We start from the raw sequence: 19,816 nt of genomic DNA, 5'->3' as shown, positions 1-19,816 counted from the left end.
GCACGCCCATGGCGCTGCCCACCTGAGATTCTCATACGCCCGTTTCACCGCCACCTACTCCCCCGCTCCCCCAGTAGTTAACATTGTGCTAACACGCATACCCCTGTCCTCCCGCCGAGCCTCCTCCCGATGCGCGATTCATTCTCTAGACAACTACACCACACTCCGCATGCCGCTGGCCGGCAGCCCGACCTGCGTCACCTCGTCAACGACACATATAGTGTTCTGGTACTCGGGCAGGTACCGGGCCCCAGTGTATGCCGCGACCGCCGCTGGCGAACCCTGGTAGATGGGTGTGAGCGAGGCGGGGCAGACGGTAAACGTCGTAAACTGGTCATATGCAATCTCGTGAGCGTCGCGCGGGTTGCGGTCGCCCTGTGCGAGGATGCTACGCGCCTGGGGTCAGAATGGATGTGGGAACAGGAGGTGCAGCCTCAGCCTCGCATGCAGCTCGGCTTACTCACCTGCGTAACAGCACGCGGGTCAGTCGGGTTCGTGTCGATGAAGCGGCGCGCAAACACCGCCGCAGTAGCAACGTTACCAGCCTTGAAGAACGTGTTCATGGCACTGCGCAGGGCGAGCTGGACATGCGCAGGCTGCAGCTCACAGTGCGTAAAGTACGCGGCCAGCTCGAGGTTGCGGACGACATTGTCGGGCTCCTCGGCCACGAGTCGTCGCCTCTCCGTCTCAAGCCGCAGACCAATGACGTACTCGCGTGCCGTCTTGACGAGCTCCTTGACCTCGGTAGCAGCGTCCTCACTCGTGACAACAGTGAGGAGCAGCTTCTGCAGAACGTCGCGGAACAGCGTGAGCGCGTCGGCAAACTTGCCGCGGCTGAAGAGCTTGTATGCGTCGGCAAGCTCCTTCTCCTTGAGGTCCTCAAAGTCGAGCGCGATTGCCGGTAGCACCTCGCGCAGCTCGGTCGTCTCAGGGTTGCGACGGACGTGGAACTCGAGCGGTGGGAGAGACGCGTTCGCAGGCACGTACGTGTGCGCCGCGCGGTACGCCTGCAGGAATAGAGGCTTGAGCGGCTTGAAGTTGACCGCGGCCACCTGGCGGTTGAGGAGCTGCATCGCGCTCTCAAAGTTGCCAGCAGCAGCATGGTCTGCTGCCAGCGGCGAATTCCGCACCCACATTTCGTCCTCGTCCACTCCTGGGGCGACACCTTCTGACAAGTCGGCCTCACCGACCGCCAGAATGTCATCACCCACCTCCTCTGCAGCCTCCTCCTGGGCCACCTCGGCGTCCAGGTCCCAGCCCTCATCCTCGTCCAGCTCCTCCTCCTCCTCAGCGGCATCCTCATCGTTTGCCCAAGCATCCAGCTGCTCGCCGTTCGCTGTGTCGGCCTGTTCACCAGCCGCCATCAGGCCCTCGGCGCCGCCGTTGGCAAGCGCACGGTCGAAGAAGCTCTCACCGAGGTTCTTGATGGGCCAGTTGAACTCGGTCTGCGGGAAGACGACAGGTGGAGGCGCGAGCTTGGACGAGCCAACGTTGGGCGGCGCTGGGGGGACATCCTCCTCGGTCATACCTGCCTCGTCGAGGATCTCCTCGGCGAGCTCCTCGAGGCCCGCAGTCTTGGCAGCGTAGTACGCGAGGGGGTATTGACCAGTCTCGCGCAGAACGGCAACACGCGCCTCAACGTCGCCCATGTAGAGCGAGTTCTGGAACCGAGACATCTGGTCGCCGCGCTTGGCCGCGATCGTCTGCATCATTTTGAGCTTCTGCGTGTTGCCGGTGACGAGGTAGAGGAACGACAGCTTGTCGAACGCCCGCGACTTCTGGTACGCCGTCTCGACAATCTGGTGGTTACCCTGCTTGAGCGCAGCAGCACCAAGGCGCTCCCACACGTCGGGGCGGTCGACCGAGCGCGCCATCTCGAGCGCGACCTGGAGGTTGCCACACTCGATGGCCAGGTCGAAGCGTGTCTGAGGGTCCTGGACAAAGTGCAGCGCAATCTCGGGGTAGCCCTTCTTCTGGAGGTAGCCAATGATGCTCTGGCCGACGAGGTTCGAGTTGCGGATGATCTGGAGCACCTCGTCGTAGTTCTGGCGGATAAGCGCAAGCTTGAAGCGGTACTCGGTTGGGTCAATGGGGATGGTGCGTGGTTTGGCGTTGCGGTCGAGGCAGTGCACAACCTGGCCCTTGACGCGGGTGAGGTAGACAGGCTGCTCGAGCGTCTTGATGATGCCGTTGTCGCCACCAGGAAGCGCGTACTTGATGTGGTTGAGCGTCGTGTACACGAGGATGCCGCTGTCGTCCCACGCCGCCGACTTAATGCGGATGGTCTCGTGGATGAGGGCCGTCTGCTCGAGCGACTTGCTGGCAATGGTGATCGTGTGCTTGCTAAGGAGCGCGACCTGGTTGCCGTCGTTGCTCCAAACTACGTACTTGACGACCGGCGTCGTGATCTCACCCAGTACCTTAGCCTGCTGGATGTCAAAGAGGACAACCGAGTTGCTCGACGACAGAAGGAGGCACCCAGTGCCGCCGTAGAAGATGTCGTTGGTCTGAACGGGACACTTGACCGTCTTGGTGAGCGAGTTGGACAGGTCACGGATCTCGATGTTCTGCGCCGTCTTGTCAAGCACAGCCATACGGTTGCGAGCAACAAAGAGAGCAGAGATACCCGTGCCCTTGCGACCGTCCGAGGGTGTGTCCTTGCCGTCACCCGAAACTGGGGCGCTCGACTTGGGTAGCGTGATGAGCTCGTATACGCCGTTGTCTGAGGTGGACGTGACAACGACGGCGCGCTCGGCGGGGTTGTAGCTCAGTGTGCGCGGCTGGATGTACTGCGAGCCGAGCTTGCGCACCGAGCAGACGCCCTGGTTGGTGCCAGTCGCCAAGTCAGCCATGCGGATCACCTTGTCCTTGATGTAGAAGAGGCTGTTGCCGGACAGAGAGAACGCGGGTCGCTCGCGCTCAAGCTTGAACACGATGAGACCGTTGTCGTGGCCCGCCGCGAAGAGGTTGAGCTCGGGATGCGCGGTAAGCACCCAGAAGCGGTCGTGCTCGCGGCGGAACGTCTGCACGGCAGTGCGCTTGGTCATGTCCCAGACACGTATCGTCTTGTCCTCAGACGCCGAGAGGATGAGCTCGTGGCGCGGGTGGAACAGCGTCATGGACACGTTGTTAAAGTGCCCGCGGCAGCTGTCGACCTCCCACGCCTTGGTCTCGGACATGCGCCAGAGCTTGATCTGTCGGTCGTCACCGCACGACACGATAAGCGGCAGGGTCGGGTGGAACGTCGCCCAGTTGACGCCGCGGTCGTGGCCCTCGAGCACGTACTTGACGACGGCGTCTGTGTTGCCAAATAAGTCGGCCTGGCCCTGGTTGGCGCGCGACATCTGCTCCTCAAAGCTCATGGGCGCCGAGCTCGCCTGGTTCTTCTTGCGAAGGCCGGAAATGTCCCAAACACGCACGGTCAGGTCCATGGACGCCGATACGACGAGGTCGTCCCATGGGTGGAACTGGGCGCACATGATGTAGTGGTTGTGGCCGGTGAGGATCGCGATACAGGTGCGGCTCTGCCAGTTCCAGATGCGGATCGTCTGGTCGTCCGACGCCGAGATGATCCACGGGTACTCGTGGTGGAAAAAGACGGTGCGCACATAGTCGAGGTGTCCCGTGAGGGTGAACAAGCACTTGCGCTGCTTGTAGTTCCACACCTTGATCTTGTAGTCGTCACCGCCAGAGCAGAAGATGGGCTGTGTCGGGTGGAAGCAGATGCCGCGGACAGGCCCATCGTGCTCGTCATACCGATCGACTAGCGTGCCCATCTGGTAGTTCCACAGCTGAATGGTGCCATTATGCAGCGATGCTGCGAGGAGCGGTGTCTTGGGGTCTGGTGGTTAGCGCCTGGCCTGCTACTGTGCTGCAGGCTATGCATGCGTCGGTCCACTCACGGAACGCAATCCCTTTGACGCGCGGGCTTTTGCTCTCAAACTAATGTCAGCGTGTCCCCTTCGGCGCGGCGTGTTTCGGCACGGTAGATGGATACCGGAGATCGCGCCGGTTGCCACGTTTGCGGCGTACCTTGGTGAGCATCTGCATCTTGCCGGCCGCTCCTTTTAAGGAATGAGAGTCGAGCGGAGCGAGAGGTGCACAGGCGATGCGTAGAAGTGAGTGAGAGGGGAAGGGATGTGGCGATGGACAGTGGTTGAAGGTGGTATAGGTATGCTTTGGATGTCGGTGAGCACTCAGCCAGCAACTGCCAGGCCATGCAAGTCAATGTCGACGTGACGGGAGCGCGCTGGAGCCTCAAAGCTCGGAATCAAATACACGTGGCACTTTTACCGCGTCACCGCAATGTGGCGCCCCTCCTCTCCTCCTACTGATCCTACCCTGGATAGCTGGTTCGCAAAACACAAGGTCGGCGTTTCTATGCATGCACCGGCTACAGAATCGGCCTACAGTTCGTCCTTGGTCGACTTGCCCTTGGCCTCCTCGGCCTCCTTGTCGACCGACTTGTCCTTGATATCGAGGATCGAGCCCTTGGCCTCCTCGGCCTCCTTGTCAACCGACTTCTCCTTGATATCGAGGATCGAACCCTTGGCCCCAGCCTTCTTGTATTCCACGGGCTTTTTGGGCGCGACAATGGTGGCCTGAGTGGCACGCTTCACCTCCTTCGACTCAGCTTCAAGAGCCTCGCGGGCGGCGATGCCATCTAGAGCCTGCTTGCGGAGGGACTCCTGGCGCATCTTCCAGCCAGCGTACAGGTCGGTGAAGTCGGTGAGGAGCTCGGCAGCGCCCGACTGGGCCTTCTGGATGGCGTCCTTGAGCTGCTTGGAGTGGTTCTTCTCAGGTGCCTCAGCGAGCTTGACCTTCCAAACCGCCACATCCTTCTTGAGTGCCTTGTACGCCGTCCAGTCTCTGGGAGTGATGCCCTCGATCAAGCCCATGCGCTTGCCGAGGGCGGAGTAGTCGTCACCAAGAACACGTTCAATCTCGGCCTGAGCATTCTCGACGGCAGGCTGGGTCTTCTCGTAGATGTGGTTCTTCTTGGTCTTGACGCCGTTGGTGACCTGCTCAAGGACCTTGAGGACCTTTGTGTCCGACATGCGCTGGCTCTCCTCCACCTGATGGCGCGTGAGACTGCGCGAGTTCGAGTAGAGACGGTCGAGGCCACCCATCATGCGGCCAATCTCGCGCTCGAGGTTGTCGTCTCCGATCAGCTTCATGTCCGCAAGGAGGTCAAGGAAGTGTTTGGCCTGTTTGACGGTCTGTTGTAAGTACAGTCGTCTTCAGTGACGCTCACCTCAGTCTGGACCTTGGCGTGCAAAGCCTTGCCCTGGAAGTCGACCCTCTTCTTGAGCTGCTGGATCTCGGCGCGAGCCTCGGCGACATGGTCCCTGGCAGCCTCGGCGCCGGTCGCCGAGTCGCAAGCCGCGGAGGCAGTAGCAGTGCCGCTGACAGTGCCGCTGAGCGAGGTGGTTGCTACAGTAGCAGTCCCAGCAGCGGTAACGTCGTCCGTGGCGGCGACAAAGGCCTGACGCGTGAGGTCATCAGGGTTGGAGGCAGCGGCACGCGACGCCTCGGCCTTCTTGAAAGCGGCCCTGGCGTTGGCGGTAATTTCAGCCTCGATCGCAGCAGCTTCGGCCGCAGCCTCCTCAGCCTTCTTCTTGAGCGCCGCCTCCTTCTCCTCGGCAGCCTTCTCGGCGGCTGCGGCCTTGTCCTTGGCAGCCTTCTTCGCGGCAGCCGCCTTCTCCTCGGCAACACGCTTGACGTCGGCGGCCTTGTCCTCAGCGGCCTTCTTGGCAGCGGCAGCCTTGTCTTCGGCCGCCTGCTTGGCAGCAGCCGCCTTATCCTCAGCAGCCTTCCTCGCGGCAGCAGCCTTCTCCTCAGCGGTGCGCTTGGCCTCGGCAGCCTTCTTCTCGACGTCGGCAGCCGCCTTCTTCACGTCCTGTGCAGCCTTCTTAGCCTCAGAGACGGTCTGGCCGCCGCGCTGCCCAACAGTCGAGCCCGCAGCCGGAACAAACTCGGCGACGAACGACCAAAAGCTACGTTGCTTCGCCTGGGGCCCGAGGACCGAGTGTACGAGGGGCTGGATGTATGGGACGTAGATCTGCTTGTTGAGATTGTCACACACTGGAGCGAGAGCCTCGTTGGCCTTGGCGAGGTAGGGATCACAGTGCACGGCCAGGTGCTTTGCGTAGAGCTTGGCGCACTCGGCTTTGATAAGAGCCCAGGTGTTGCAGACTTGCTTGCCGGCGTAGTTAAGGCCCTGGATGGTGCGGGGGATCACGGTGTCGCGGGTGTGGCGCTTGCCCTCGCTGTACGCCCAGATCGCGTGCGGTCTCGAGTACGCGTACGCACGAGTACCCTGCTTCTGGCTGAAGAGGAAGGCGTTGTGCGCCTGTTTGCCAGCCTGCTTGGTCGTCGGGTGCCCGGCAACCTGGTTGAACGTAGCCTTGGAGCTCTTGATCGCTGCGCAGGCGCGCATCTTGGCAACCTTGACATGGGGCGCGACGTGGATCTTGTAAAGGGCACAGAGGCGCATTCGGAGTGGAGCAGTCGCCTCGGTGAACTTGGCCTTGACATATGGGACGTGCGGCGCAATGTACGTGCGGTGAACAATTCGAGCACCACGGAACGTGCGGTCAACAACCGGCTTCACCGGGCCATTCCAGATCTTGAGCGCGTGACCCTTGGCCTTCTTGTATGTCGGCTCGACTGTGTGCTGGTAAAACGGTATCGAGGCCACCTGGACCTTGGCATCCTCTATGGCGGGGTAGATGTAGGGGACGAGAACCTCGTCATGATAAACATTTGCCGGGTAGCAGAGCGTCCTGTGGAGGCTCGACTCGGCGGGCTTGACCCTCAGACCAAGAGCGCCGAGGGCCATTGAAGAGAAAGTGGAAGGCATGGCCGACGGGGGAGGGCATAAGACAGTCGAGAAGAGCGAGGCGATGATGAGGAGCGGCAAGAGAGTGATCACCCCGCACAGCGTCCAGCCGGAGCGCTTCTTGCGCTTGACCTTTACAACCTGGAGCTGTTCGTCAGCTGCGTCTTCGTCTTCGTCTTCGCTTCTCGCAGCTGCTCACCTGACTCTCGGGGGTGTTCGTTGTCCGCTTGGTGGTAATAGAGGGCACAGCGGCAGGCGGCTTGTAAGCGTCCTGCTGGGCCGAAGGGGTCGAAGGGGGAGGCTTCCTCCGCGCTTTCGCCTTCTCTGCGGCAGAAACGGTCGGTCCATCCTGTTGGTCAGCCGTGTCCTGACACCAGGTAAATATACTGACATAGAACTTGGCCTTCGGCTCCTGGGTGTTGCTGGCCATTCGCGGGGGAGCAGATGCCCGGGGTTTTGGTTTGGACATGGTGAAAGAAAAGGGTCGAGAAGTGAAGAGCGGGGCTTGGTTGCTCTTTCGACGTGGAAATTAAAGTAGATAATGAGGATAAGAAGAGGGTTAAAGAGCGTGTGATGTAGAAGTGTGAGTTGAGATGGAGGGAAGAAAGGGGGGGTGGAGATGAGAAGCGAAGAGGCCGAGATGTGATGTGGATGAGATGGCAGGGCGGCGCGGTCTTATGACGACTCTTAGCTGTCTTAACCATGCGGAAGCAAACCAAGGGAACACTACTGACTATAATCACGTGACCGGTCTCTTGCTCGCTCTATTCGCCGCCCAACTTCACCCACATCAATTCAACTGTTACTCTCATCCTCAGCACGTCGACAACTTCTTATCATGGAAGGCCTTCTCGCCGAAATCAACAGCAAGAAGAAGGATATCTCATCAGGAGACAAGTACCTCCGCCGCGGCGATGCTCAGCGCGCGAAAGAGGAGGAGGAGACACGGAGGAAGGAACAGGCCAGCAAGAGGAAGGTGGACCAAGTAGACGCGGCACCCGAGAGCCGAGCGTCGAAACTGCGTAAAGAGGTAGGTTACCAGTTCGTTCGGCGTAATGGTAAAGCTAATGGCAGGCGGACGCCGCGCGCAACGCATCCCTCGCGCGCCTGCGCGAATCGCGCAGGCCAACACCTACATCTACAGCCGGTTCACCAGCACCTGAGGAGGAGAAGGAACGTTACAACCTTCCACCAGAGGAGTGTATCCGGCGCTTGCGGTCGCATGGTCAGCCTATCCGTCTGTTCGGCGAGACGGACCGCGACCGGCGGTTGCGCCTGCGCGCGATAGAGCTCGAGGACGAGCGTGGCGATAAGACGAAGTCGCGGCAGGATGACTTTAAGCGCGCCGTGGCAGAGCGCGAGCGCGAGGAGGCGGAGCGGCGCGCGCGAGGCGAGGTCGTCAAGGAAGACAAGAACGTCGAGAAGATGAAGAAGTACACGGACGGCGGGCCGCTCGATCTCGGGTTGATCAAGAGTGACTTCAAAGCGCTGCACCCGCTCCTCTACTGGTACTTTAAGGCGATGCTCAAGGAGTGGGAGGAGTACCTCGAATCGCGGCCAGGTGAGCAGCTGAATACATATGATGTGTAGCTAACTGCAGACGACGTCAAGCGGACGGCGCAAGGCAAACTGGCAAGCGCAAATCATGCGCAGAGCGCGCAGAACCTAAAGCCCCTCTTCCGGGGATTGAAGAACCGGGACCTTCCAGAAGACGTTGTGCGCCTCCTGGCAGAAGTGGTCCACTATTGTCAGTCCCGGCTGTACTCGAAAGCGCAGGACGCGTACCTGCGCCTCTCGATCGGCAATGCTGCGTGGCCGATCGGCGTCGTGTCGGTCGGCATCCACGAGCGCTCGAACCAGGGCAAAATCTCGGACAACGTCGCACACGTCCTCAACGACGAGGTGTCGCGCAAGTACATCCAGGCAGTGAAGCGGTGAGTAATGGCCGGCTGGGGCGTGGGCTGCTGCCACGACCTAGTTCCTGGCTTGCCTTGCCGTCCGATGCTAGTAGTCCACCATATCTGACTGACACCAGCCTCATGACCTTTGCCCAAACCGTACGCCCACCTGACTCGATCTCGCACATGATGGGATAGGAATGTTGTATGCATATCTGTATGTCATGTCCTGATGCCCGAGTCAAGGCCCCCGAATCTGCATACTACCGATTGGCAGGACGCATAGGGGGCCTCCGGCTTATATCAAGGCCAGGTTGTTCTTCCCCCCGACCGGGTACCGCCAGCTAGAGAGCAAGCAGGGGCCAGGGCATATAGCACCGGCAGATCGGGGGGTTGTGTACGTTTGCGTTGGAGGGAGAGAGAGGCTGGGATGGGGATGGGGATGAGGATGGAGATGGGGATGGGTGGGGATGGAAAGGGTGGTGGTCAGTAGTTCGGCTGCTTGCGGAGTAATAGTATGAAGGAGAGTGAGCTGCGTCACCGATCGCCCGCATCTACTTCACTACTGTCGTAACTGAGAGTGAATCAAGTTGAGCATGGAGCAAAGTTGAGATGTTGAGAGATGCAAAGAATGTCAATTTCAACGAGTCAGAAATCAGCAGGCTTGGTGCAGTCGCGTGGATTTGATCCCGTCTTGGCATGGCCTGTGCACTCGACCTTGACCACTAGTAGGCAGGCAGATTCCAATCCTCCAACGGCCCTGCACTTGGCTGGAGGTAGCGGCCTCACAGATTCTGCTCGGCTCTGCTCCTCGCCGAGTCTAGCTCCACTAAAATGCAAGTCGCATCACCGTCATCGTCGTCGAAGCTCTAGCAATCAGTGGCCCTGGTTGTGTACGCGCTGCTAATCAACTGTAACTATGCCCCATCGCACGCAGATTGACAGGAGCAGTCAAATGGAGGAATAGCGGAACCAAATATCCACACCTCCATCGTACCTGCACCTCTTGAACACTTCACTCCAGTACCAATACAGGCTCAACGATGCGACGACAGAAATGACAAAAACACGTCGCTTTTGCGAGACGCGAGACGCTGCACACCTCATCACTACCAATCCAACCTTCCGTGTTACTTTTGCATCTCCCCACGAAGAGCTTTTGTCTAGAAACACCACTATACCGCTTACTTGGAAACGGGCGGGCGGTAGTGGATGCGCCTGTTCTTGAGGCCGGTCCACTTGAAGCGCTTGATGTAGAGAGACAGCGCTTCCGGTCAGCTAACGTACAGCACTTGGGCTTACCGGTGAGAGTCGAGATGATGATGACGGCCTGCATGCCCATCTTCTTGCGGTCATCGTGCTCAGGCTCGGCGGCCCAGTTGAGGAACACAGTGACGTCCTTAGCCATCTGCGAGGCGGTAGCGGGGGTCTTGTCGTCGTACTCGACAAGGCCGTCGAAGAGGTTACGGGCCATGGCGATGCCGCCGCCTGGGAAGTAGGGGTTGTAGTTCATGCCCTCGGCAACGGTGACGCCGGGAGGGGGGTCAACGTAGCCGGTAAGGAGCGAGAAGATGTAGTCGGAACCGCCGTGACGGGCCTTGACAATGAGAGAAAGGTCGGGAGGGAGACCACCGTTGTTGGCCGCGCGAGCAGCCTCCTCGTTGGGGTAGGGAGCGGGCATGTAGTCGGAGAGCTTTCCTCTGTGGGGTTAGCGATGGGCTCCAGCATTGCATACACGACGGGGCGCTCGCATTCGCCTGCACAGCAATGCGCGATACTCACGGGCGGTCGAACATCTCGCCCTCGTCGTTGGGGCCGTCCTTGTACTCGAACTCGGCGGCCATCTCCTTCGCCTCGTCGGCGGTGTGCGAGACGCCGACAAGGTTACGCCAGGCAATGCGGTCGAGCGAGTGGCAGGCAGCGCAGACCTCGCGGTAGACTGTTGGGTGTTAGATTCTGTACACTACTAGTTTTCCGAGCCGAGCTGCTCCAGGTTGGGGCAGCATCGACATCGCGCAACGCACCGAGGTAGCCACGGCGGATCGAGGCGTGGTCAAAGGTCTCAAAGATACCGTTCTGGGGCCAGGGGTAGGCGGCGGGGTGAAGACCGACCTCGGCAGCCGTGTTGGCGCTGGCCTCCTGGAGACCCGGGATGCCGAAGAGGTGTGCGTACCACGCCGAAGTGCCGACAGCGACAGCGGTCGCGCCGAAGAGGGCTGTCCGCGACGCGAAGGCCGACTCGGCGGGCTTCGAAAAGGTTGAGTTGAAGCGAGCCTGCGCGCGTTAGCACCATCGCTCTCTCGGAGATCGGCCCTCGGTTGCGCGAGCCAGCGGACGAGTCTCTGTCTCGCGCAGCCGAGCCAATAGGGCCAGAGTCGTTTGACGGACCTTGGCAAAGGCCTGGGCGGGCACCCGCGCCGAGGCCCTGGTGGCGAGCCGGGGGAGGGCCGAGGAGAACATCTCGGAGGGGGGGAGTGGTGAGGAGGGGGAGTGATGAGAAGGCGGAGATGGGATTGGAGGTCAAACGTCGAGCAGCGACGAGCTGCCCTCTCCCTTCACCTGTCTACGGCCGGTGCGTCCCGATTCCCCCTTCACTGCTCCATCCTACCGACTTCTGCCCCCGCCCAGGGTGTTCACTCAAAGCCCCACCCAACCAGCCAAGAGGTAGTGATCACCCAAGTTCGGAATTTCGGCATTTTGTCCTTAGTGGCTAATGACAATGCTCAACCAATCACCCTGGGTCTAAAGCCAACTTGATCTCAATCTTAGGGCGACCTCCTCCGACGCCGTCAATCCGAAAACATTACGTATAAAACACGAGGTATAACGTAAATAATAAATAAACCACACCACGTGAGATTGAACCCGCGACTCTGGAGAGTGACATGCTACTAGCATTCACTAACCAGAGATCCAGTGAACAACTGAACTGAACTGAACTGAACATTCGACTTGTGGCAACTGCAAACAATCATCCATCCAACTCTTCCATCCCCTTTCTCAATCCTCGGCTGCATCGCGCCTCAGGAGCTCTAGGCGCCATGCATGCCCTCTACTCCTCTCTCCTCCCCCCATCGGCCATCCATCACTCCCTCTTCCTTCCTCACTTCACCCCATCAACCATCTACCCACTCCCCAAACCTCATGTCGCCCTCGAGATCCCAGAGATCAAAGTCCGAGGCAACCTGATCGTCGCAGGAGGGCAGGGTCTTCGCGTCTTCGAAATCCGCGAGGAGACGGCGGCAGTCCCCGACCAGGGTGCTACCGAGGACAGGCAAGATGGAGATGTGGACGTAGGGGACAGCTTCTTTGATTCGGCGCCAGCAGATGTAAGCGTACATATGCATCTGTGAAACTCATGTCAGCGTGCGCCGGTGCGCTTCGAGGCAACCCTACGATTACATCTCCTTACGCGCCACACGTTGCACGGCGTGGTCACCGGCCTCGCGCCGCTGCGTACAATCGAAAGTGGAGTGGACGGACTGGACCGTCTGCTGGTGTCGTTCAAGGACGCCAAGGTGAGCTGTCAAAGATGATTCAAGCTAACGACAGATGGCCATCCTCGAGTGGTCGCGGGGGGACATTGCGACCGTCTCGCTGCACACATACGAGCGATGCCAGCAGATGGTGTGTGGTTCCACTGACATCTCTAACCGCAGGTCAACGGCGACTTGCAGGGCTACGTCCCAATGCTGCGCAGCGACCCACTCTCGCGCCTCGCCATCCTCACGATGCCAGAAGACTCGCTCGCCATCCTCCCCATCCTCCAAGAACAATCCGAATTGGATCCGCTGCAGGACAACCTTATTCAGTGGGACACCATTCAGACCTCGCTGACAGCAGTGACGTACCATACTCTCCATCCTTCGTGCTCCCGCTCGCAGACATCTCACCGACGATCAAGAACTTGCAGGACCTCCTCTTCCTACCAGGATTCCATTCGCCCACCGTCGCTCTGCTCTTCGAGCCCACGCACACTTGGGCAGGCAAGTTCCGCACCAGCAAGGACACCTTCCGACTCGAGATCCGCACCATCGACCTGAGCGCTGGCGGTTCCTATCCACTCTTGACGAGCGTGACGGGCCTCCCCGCCGACTCCCAGTACCTCGTTCCCTGCCCGACAGAGGTGGGCGGCATTGCGATCGTGACGGGCAACGGCATCGTGCATGTCGACCAGGGTGGACGCATCGTATCAGCCGCTGTCAACGCATGGTGGGGTCTCTCCACATCACTGGGAACCAACCGTGACTCGGAGGGGCGCAAGCTGAAGCTCGAAGGCTCGCATGCCGAGTTTGTCGGCCCCAACGACATGCTCCTTGTGCTCGCGAACGGACAGACGCACCAAGTCCGCTTCGAGATGGACGGCCGCGCGGTCGGCGCCATCAAGGTCGACGAGGCTACCAGCAATGTGCCTCCCCCGTCCACAATGGTTATGGCTGGCGCACAGGGATTGTTTATCGGCTCCGCAGAGGGCGACTCGCTCCTTGCCAAGGTCGAGCTGGTGCGCGAGGTCATCGAGGCGGACGCAAAGGAGGAAAAGAAGGGAGAGGAGATGGAGGTGGACTGGGACGAGGGTGAGCTTACAGACTCATTGCTTTCCGCTGACAACAGACCTTTACGGTGAAAGTGCGCCGACGGCAAACGGGACGGCGAATGGCACAGCGAGAGCAGTGCTGACGGGGCCCGCCAACGTCAACTTGATAGAGCAGGACAGGTTGAGTGGCATTGGGCGCATCTCGGCCATCGAGTTTGGTATCGCCGTCACGGACCAAGGCGTGAGTGACTGGAGTGGCCTGGCTGACGCCAGACAAGGACATATCCTCAGCTTGTGGCTCTTGGTGGTGGGAGCGCTGGATCGACCGTCAACGTTTTCAGGGTGAGCTATCAGAGACTCACAGTAGCTGACGGCAGCGAGGCATCCCCATCACCAAGAAGCGTCGCTTCGACCAGCTCGCCAACGCCAACGCGACCTGGTTCTTGCCTATCCAACGACCGACCGCCCAGAAGTTCAAGGACATACCAGACAACGAGCTGTCGACAATCTTAGTGGCGACTGACACAGTACAGACACGAGTGAGTTCTTGTTTGGTGAACACCCTGATACCAGATCTACGCCTTATCAACAAAGGCCACGCAGGAGCAGATCAAGCGGCTGGAGGAGCCGGCGATCAATGTCGGCACGTTCTTCCAACGCTCGAGCATCCTGCACGTATCGGCAACGCAGGTGGTGTTGCTGGACCAAGGTGGGGTTGCTTGCTATGAACGATACCCAGCTAATGCCCAGACGGCGAGGAGCAGCAGGTTGTCTGCCCAGCCTCTGATCTCGCGCCGATCGTGAGCGCATCGATATCTGACCCGTATGTCATTGTCAGGCGATCCGACGGTTCAGTAACGCTCTTCGTGGGAGACTCAGTCGGGCGCACCATCTCAAAGGCGAGCCTTTCCAAGCCGCTGCCCGAGTGTCAGGCCGCAGACGTGTTTACAGACACGAGCGGTGTGTTCAGGACGTTCGAGGCGACGGAACGCAAGGAGGAACTGCATGCTGCGCCGTCGGGCTTCAGCCAGCGCAACGCGCAGCGCGGGCGAACGCAGCTCACAGGCGAGCAGCTCAAGAGACTGCAGGAATCGAAACCTGCCATTGCTGTCGAAGCCGAGACGACCGAATCGGCGTTCAACGCTGCCCGCGGGACGCAATGGCTTGTCTTGCTTACGACAGCCGGCGCGCTCCAGATCCGCAGGCTGCCAGACTTCACCCTCGTCCTTGAATCGAACGGCCTTTCCAACTCGGAGCCGTCGTTCACGGACGACATTGGCGGCGAGACAGATGCGGCAGACACGGAGGACGGAGTACGGCAGATGATCATGTGCCCCATCGGCAAGCGCACGGTTCGGCCGCACCTGCTGGTGTTGCACGACTCGGGCCGTTTCAACATCTACGAGGCGCAGTCGCGGTTCACGCTCGACGCGCGCGACCAGTCGCGCCGGTCGCTGGCCGTCCGCTTCCGCAAGGTGTATACGCAGCTGCTGGCGCAGACCGCCATCTCGAACTTGGGATACAACATTGTGCCGTTTGCCGACCTTGAGGGACTCACGGGCGCGTTCATCACGGGTGAGCGCCCGCACTGGATCCTCGCGTCGGACGCACATCCCGTGCACGCGTACGGATTGAAACAGGCTGCTTACGCGTTCGGCCGCACGACGCACCACGGTGGTACCGGCGAGTACTTCTTGCGCATAGAAGACGGGAGCTTCATCTGCTATCTGCCTCCAACGCTCAATACGGACTTTGCAATGCCGTGCGACCGTTACGCCATGGAACGGACGTATACGGCCATTGCGTTTGACCCGCCTTCGGGACACTATGTCGGCGCGTCCAACATCTCAGTGCCCTTCCAGGCGTACGACGAGGAGGGTGAGATCCAGGAGGGACCAGAGGGCGAGAACCTCGTGCCTCCACTGAACGAACGAGCGACGCTTGAGCTCTTTAGTGCTGGCAGTGATCCCTGGCGTGTGCTTGACGGCTACGACTTTGATCAGAACGAGGCGATCCTCGCCGTCCAGAGCGTCAACCTCGAGAGTGCGGCGAGTCCGACTGGTTTCCGCGACTTTATCGCGGTCGGGACAGGCAAGAACTTTGGCGAGGACCGTGCCTCCCATGGCGCAGTATACATCTTCGAGGTGGACGAGTTGGTTGGCGTGGCGCCGGGCAAGCCAGGCTTCCGCCTCCGCTTCTGCACCAAGGACCCGACGCGCAACCCCGTCAGCGCGCTGGCCAACCTGGGCCCATACCTGATCCACTCGAACGGACCAAAGGTGAGCCCTCCGAAAGCTAAACTGACGCTAGATCCTCGCAAAGGGCCTCGACTACGACGACCGTCTGATGGGCCTCGCGTTCCTCGACGTGTCGATGTACGTGACCTCACTGACGGTGTTCAAGAACCTTATCTTGGTGGGCGACTTTGTCAAGTCGCTCGTCTTTGCCACTCTCCAGGAGAATCCGTACAAATTTACGACGGTCGCGCGCGACTTAACTGACCGCTCGCTCGTCAGCGCCGACCTTTTAGTTATGGAGGGCTCGTCGGCGTTTGTCACGAGCGATCGGGCTGGCGACCTGCGCCTGCTGACATTTGACCCCGCAGACCCGGACAGTTTGAATGGCGAGAAGCTCATTCTCAAGACGGAATTCCATTGCGCAACGCCACTGACAGCGTCCAAGACTATTGCTCGTCGCAGGGGACCAGAGGAGGACGTCGCGCAGCAGACGCAGCTGATCTACGGTGAGTGCGCACGACAGACGAGCGGCGAGTCTGCCGAGTCTCCTCTGATAGCTCATCCTGTTTTGTCGAGCTCACACAAGCCACCGCCGACGGCGCACTCACCACCCTGGTAACGGTCAAGGCTGCGCGTGCCAAGCGCCTCCAGTTCGTGCAGGACCAGCTGGTACGCAATGCTCCCCACGTCGCCGGCTTGAACCCGCGCGCGTTCCGCAGCGTGCGTAACGACTTGGTGCCCCGACCCTTGACCAAGGGTATCCTGGACGGCGCGCTGCTTGAGCACTTTGCGCTGCAGCCCATCAAGCGTCAGAATGAGATGATGCGCCAGATCGGCACGGATGTAGTCACAGTCGCTAGCGATTTGTACGCGTTGAGCGGGTTCTGGTAGTACTATGCAATTCTACCATACTCGGCTACAGTTGTGTTACCACTCTCTCGCTGGGTTGGGTCCCGATTCGGTCATCCCCTCGTTTCTCAGCTCGGTCTCGATCAGCCGTCCGTAACAAGCTCGCTAGCTAGTCCCACACAAAGCGCACCGTCGCGTCGCTCCGGCCCATACCCTCAACGCCCTCGCCATCGCTCTCCTCGTCCCACGGCATCTCACCCGGCCTCCGTTCCCGAAGATGGATCTTGAGCTCCGTAAGCGCCTGCGGCGTCCACTTCGGGGCCAATCTATATGCTGTCCCTCCCACACTAGCGGGAACGGGAGATGGCCGGGTAGAGCGGGACGGCTCCCTTGGCGAAACCGGTGAAGGCGAGAAGAGCTGGAGCGAAGGATCGGAAGCCGGGGTACTCAAAATAGTAGTGTACAAGTCGAGGAGTGCGTGCGCGACTTCATCGACCGCTCCAGCGGTGGCGCTATATTGATTTTGCCATGGCCCCTCGGAACCGAGGATGAGAGTGCTATCCTTCCGTGAATGGGGACAAGTGCTCTCGCTAGCCAGAAGCGCAGAAGTATAGATACTCCCGAGGGCAATGACATGCGGCGGATAACTCAGTGGCGCAAAAGTCCTATGCGCATCCACAGCCACCCTCCAGGCCGAGCGTACCTCGTCAGCTGGTAATCCGAGGTTTCGCCCAATCTTGACCACATAAGTGAAGGGCACTGCAACGGAAAACGCAAAACACTGCGTCTCGAGGACGAGCCGCTCGACTGAGAGGACGCGCCGCCTCTCGGCCTCCAAAGTGGCCGGGTCGACGGCGGAGATGTCGACAGTGGTTTTGCGGATTAGGTGCGGGAAACGTAATGCGTAGCTCGCCAAGATGATGTCGCGTGGTTTCTTGAGCGTGTCGTGGAGCTTGCAGGCGACGTAGAGGGTCGTTAGGGAGACTTCCTGACGTTAGATCAGAATGGGAGACATTCACAATGTAGTGGAACTCGGCGTAGGGGAAGAATAGATGGAACCGGTGATAGAGGGTTTGGGCTGTTGCGATCGTGCGGCGCGGACTGGTGTCAGCTTCTCCAGGTAACTAACGCCCCTCTACACCACACCACCACAACCTCCTTCCTACTCTCCTTACCACCACCCCGGCCCCATCCCCGTAACTTTCGCCCGACTTACAATCCACACCGTACCCCAACCGCGTCGATAAACGTGCAGGCCTGCTGCCGCATCCGCTCCTCCCGCGCGATACTGAGCTTGCCCCTCTGTCTGGCCGACATGCGCTCAATCTCCCCTGCCCGGTAGTACGGCCTATATCGCTTGAGGAGGGATGGCTGGTCCATCGTGGTGGATGAGCGTGATATGACGTGGAAGGGGGAAGCGATGCAGAGCAGCCCACGCGACGTCGATGGTGCTGGATGTTACTCGAGTGGAGATGAGAGCGGATGGTGTTTGTGGTGTTGATGAAACGGTTTCGTAAAGTTGACTGGACTGACCTCCACCGGACTGGCGGGTCTCGAACCTCGTCATTCTGCACTTGGACTGTCCACATATAGTGACCATGACCACGTATCTTTGCCACCATTCTAGTACTTACAGACACTTGGGCATCACGCATCACGCATCACGCAATGGCCAGCCCAGCAGAGAACCTTCGTACCCGCCTCGCGCAGTATGCCTACGCGTCGCAGAGTCCGCGCAGGAGCCCGCGCGTGCGCCGCCCTACCAACGGGTCAGGTGGGGCGAGCGGATACGCGAGCGACGACGAGGATTCTGGTTCGGGTATGCCAAGCACGGCTGAGGACGGACCGAAGCGACGCGCGGACGGCAGCCTTGACAAGTTCGGGTGGAAGAAGTCGCGTCGCTATGCCCATCCAGACAAGTACGCGCACTTCATCCCGACAATGGACAAGCTCGTCCCCGACCTCAAACGTACGCTACTACTAACCACTAGGTGAGACTGATCCAAGTGGTATTCTGCGGTATCAACCCTGGTCTACGATCTAGCAAGACGGGACACCATTTCGCCCATCCGACCAACAAGTTCTGGGTGAGTTTTTCGAGCTGGACGAGCTGACCCCAGCGCGCGCTCCACCTCTCGGGACTCACGCCGCGCCTTCTCACGCCCCAAGAGGACCTCACTCTTCCCGGCGCGTATAGGTATGGCCTGACCAACCTCGTTAGCCGGGTTACGGCTGAGCAGAACGAGCTTTCGCCTGCTGAGATGCGCGCCGCAGTATTACCGTTGGCGGCCAAATTTGCTCGGTTTCGGCCGCGGGTGGTGTGTTTCGTCGGCAAGAAGATTTGGGATATCTTCGAAGGTGTTGTTGGTGTTGAGAGTCGAAGACGGTTGAAGGAAGCGAAGAAGAACGGGAGCAAGGCGGCAGCGGTAAGGGGAGTGAAATGGGAGGTGGTCGTGGCATTCGCCCCTGTCGACGAGGCTGTCGTCAAGACCGAGCCGGAGGTTGTGGTTAAGGAAGAGGGTCTGGAGGTGGACGAGGGGGACGAGGCGAAAGAGGAGGTGAAGGAAGACGAAGGGGCAGATGTGAAACCCGACGTCGACGAGCCTCTCGTTTCAATCGAGGACGCAGACTTGACGCCGGCCAAATCGCACTACGTCCGCGCAGTGCAACTAAACTTTGCATACGACGCACCACAGCGACTACGTCTTGTCCTCCCTGGCCCTGGGACTATGGACGAGTCCGACTCTGTGGACGTGGAGTCGCCGACACCCCTTCCCAGCTCATCGGTACTCCCATCCTCCGCTCCGTCATCACCACTAACCTCCGCCCCTTCTCTATCCCCCCCACCCAACCCGCCTAACCCGCCTAACCAGCTCAACCCTTCGCCAAGCCACACCCACACATACTTCTGGGTGGTGCCCAACACGTCGGGGCTCGAACGGACGCCGCTCGACCGGCAGGCCGAGTTGTTTGGACAGCTCAGGGCGTTTGTGGAGAGCTTTGAGGCCGGCGAGCCAGAGGGCGACTTTGAAGACTTTACAATCGCGGACGTGGAGGCTGCCGCAGCGGCATTGGAGGAGCGTAATACTCCAAAGAACCGGCGATAGCGATACCGCGTGAGAGCAATGTAGTCGCGTGAGAGCAATGTAGTCTCTAGATTTGGAAGTAGCCTTCTGTATCTCTACATTTTGATTCTGTCAAGATCGTACAACCCGGATGAGGGTGGGAAGTGAAGGAGGTTAGAGGGAATGTCGGAAGGCTTCGATTGAACGACTTCCTCAACACTCATACAACTTGACACAAACACAAACACAAACACAAAACACATCAACTCTTGTCAAGTGCCACTGTGAATGCTCCGCCGCTGTTCGTTATCGGCCGCAAGTTGTCTTATTGGGCGGCCTTGCCCGAACCTCCCACTTCCCAACTTTTCCACTCCTCGACGCGAGGATTACTA

At 59.8% G+C, this 19,816-nt stretch overlaps 7 protein-coding genes across 7 annotated transcripts; 3 read left to right on the top strand and 4 right to left on the bottom strand.

Moving 5' to 3' along the window:
- Nucleotides 1-153: 153 nt before the first annotated feature.
- CcaverHIS019_0503450 (uncharacterized protein) lies at nucleotides 154-4,050 on the bottom strand (the record flags this gene model as incomplete). The annotated part of the gene is made up of 4 exons (XM_060601494.1): nucleotides 154-396; nucleotides 465-3,841; nucleotides 3,903-3,942; nucleotides 4,033-4,050. The coding sequence occupies 4 exons, from the start codon at nucleotides 4,048-4,050 to the stop codon at nucleotides 154-156; spliced, it is 3,678 nt and encodes a 1,225-aa protein (XP_060457982.1).
- A 356-nt stretch (nucleotides 4,051-4,406) lies between these two features.
- On the bottom strand, nucleotides 4,407-7,310 carry CcaverHIS019_0503440 (uncharacterized protein; the record flags this gene model as incomplete). The annotated part of the gene is made up of 4 exons (XM_060601493.1): nucleotides 4,407-5,219; nucleotides 5,255-6,988; nucleotides 7,041-7,190; nucleotides 7,233-7,310. 4 exons carry the CDS (start codon nucleotides 7,308-7,310, stop codon nucleotides 4,407-4,409), a joined length of 2,775 nt encoding a protein of 924 aa, XP_060457981.1.
- Nucleotides 7,311-7,679: 369 nt separating this feature from the next.
- On the top strand, nucleotides 7,680-8,937 carry CcaverHIS019_0503430 (uncharacterized protein; the record flags this gene model as incomplete). The annotated part of the gene is made up of 4 exons (XM_060601492.1): nucleotides 7,680-7,871; nucleotides 7,916-8,402; nucleotides 8,442-8,775; nucleotides 8,877-8,937. The coding sequence occupies 4 exons, from the start codon at nucleotides 7,680-7,682 to the stop codon at nucleotides 8,935-8,937; spliced, it is 1,074 nt and encodes a 357-aa protein (XP_060457980.1).
- A 986-nt stretch (nucleotides 8,938-9,923) lies between these two features.
- CYT1 (uncharacterized protein) lies at nucleotides 9,924-11,199 on the bottom strand (the record flags this gene model as incomplete). The annotated part of the gene is made up of 5 exons (XM_060601491.1): nucleotides 9,924-10,006; nucleotides 10,042-10,439; nucleotides 10,522-10,678; nucleotides 10,764-11,013; nucleotides 11,128-11,199. The coding sequence occupies 5 exons, from the start codon at nucleotides 11,197-11,199 to the stop codon at nucleotides 9,924-9,926; spliced, it is 960 nt and encodes a 319-aa protein (XP_060457979.1).
- A 581-nt stretch (nucleotides 11,200-11,780) lies between these two features.
- Nucleotides 11,781-16,401, top strand: CFT1 (uncharacterized protein; the record flags this gene model as incomplete). Its single annotated transcript, XM_060601490.1, has 12 exons — nucleotides 11,781-12,068; nucleotides 12,105-12,257; nucleotides 12,292-12,366; nucleotides 12,399-12,550; nucleotides 12,583-13,313; nucleotides 13,351-13,514; nucleotides 13,547-13,615; nucleotides 13,651-13,812; nucleotides 13,847-13,982; nucleotides 14,024-15,552; nucleotides 15,584-16,016; nucleotides 16,097-16,401. 12 exons carry the CDS (start codon nucleotides 11,781-11,783, stop codon nucleotides 16,399-16,401), a joined length of 4,197 nt encoding a protein of 1,398 aa, XP_060457978.1.
- Nucleotides 16,402-16,528: 127 nt separating this feature from the next.
- Nucleotides 16,529-17,739, bottom strand: CTK2 (uncharacterized protein; the record flags this gene model as incomplete). Its single annotated transcript, XM_060601488.1, has 3 exons — nucleotides 16,529-17,347; nucleotides 17,379-17,460; nucleotides 17,576-17,739. 3 exons carry the CDS (start codon nucleotides 17,737-17,739, stop codon nucleotides 16,529-16,531), a joined length of 1,065 nt encoding a protein of 354 aa, XP_060457977.1.
- Nucleotides 17,740-18,027: 288 nt separating this feature from the next.
- On the top strand, nucleotides 18,028-19,466 carry thp1 (uncharacterized protein; the record flags this gene model as incomplete). Its single annotated transcript, XM_060601487.1, has 3 exons — nucleotides 18,028-18,328; nucleotides 18,367-18,446; nucleotides 18,480-19,466. The coding sequence occupies 3 exons, from the start codon at nucleotides 18,028-18,030 to the stop codon at nucleotides 19,464-19,466; spliced, it is 1,368 nt and encodes a 455-aa protein (XP_060457976.1).
- Nucleotides 19,467-19,816: the final 350 nt, after the last annotated feature.

The sequence above is a fragment of the Cutaneotrichosporon cavernicola genome (assembly GCF_030864355.1).
Source record: "Cutaneotrichosporon cavernicola HIS019 DNA, chromosome: 5".
Lineage (NCBI taxonomy): Eukaryota > Fungi > Basidiomycota > Tremellomycetes > Trichosporonales > Trichosporonaceae > Cutaneotrichosporon > Cutaneotrichosporon cavernicola.
This window is presented reverse-complemented; position numbering and strand designations above follow the sequence as displayed.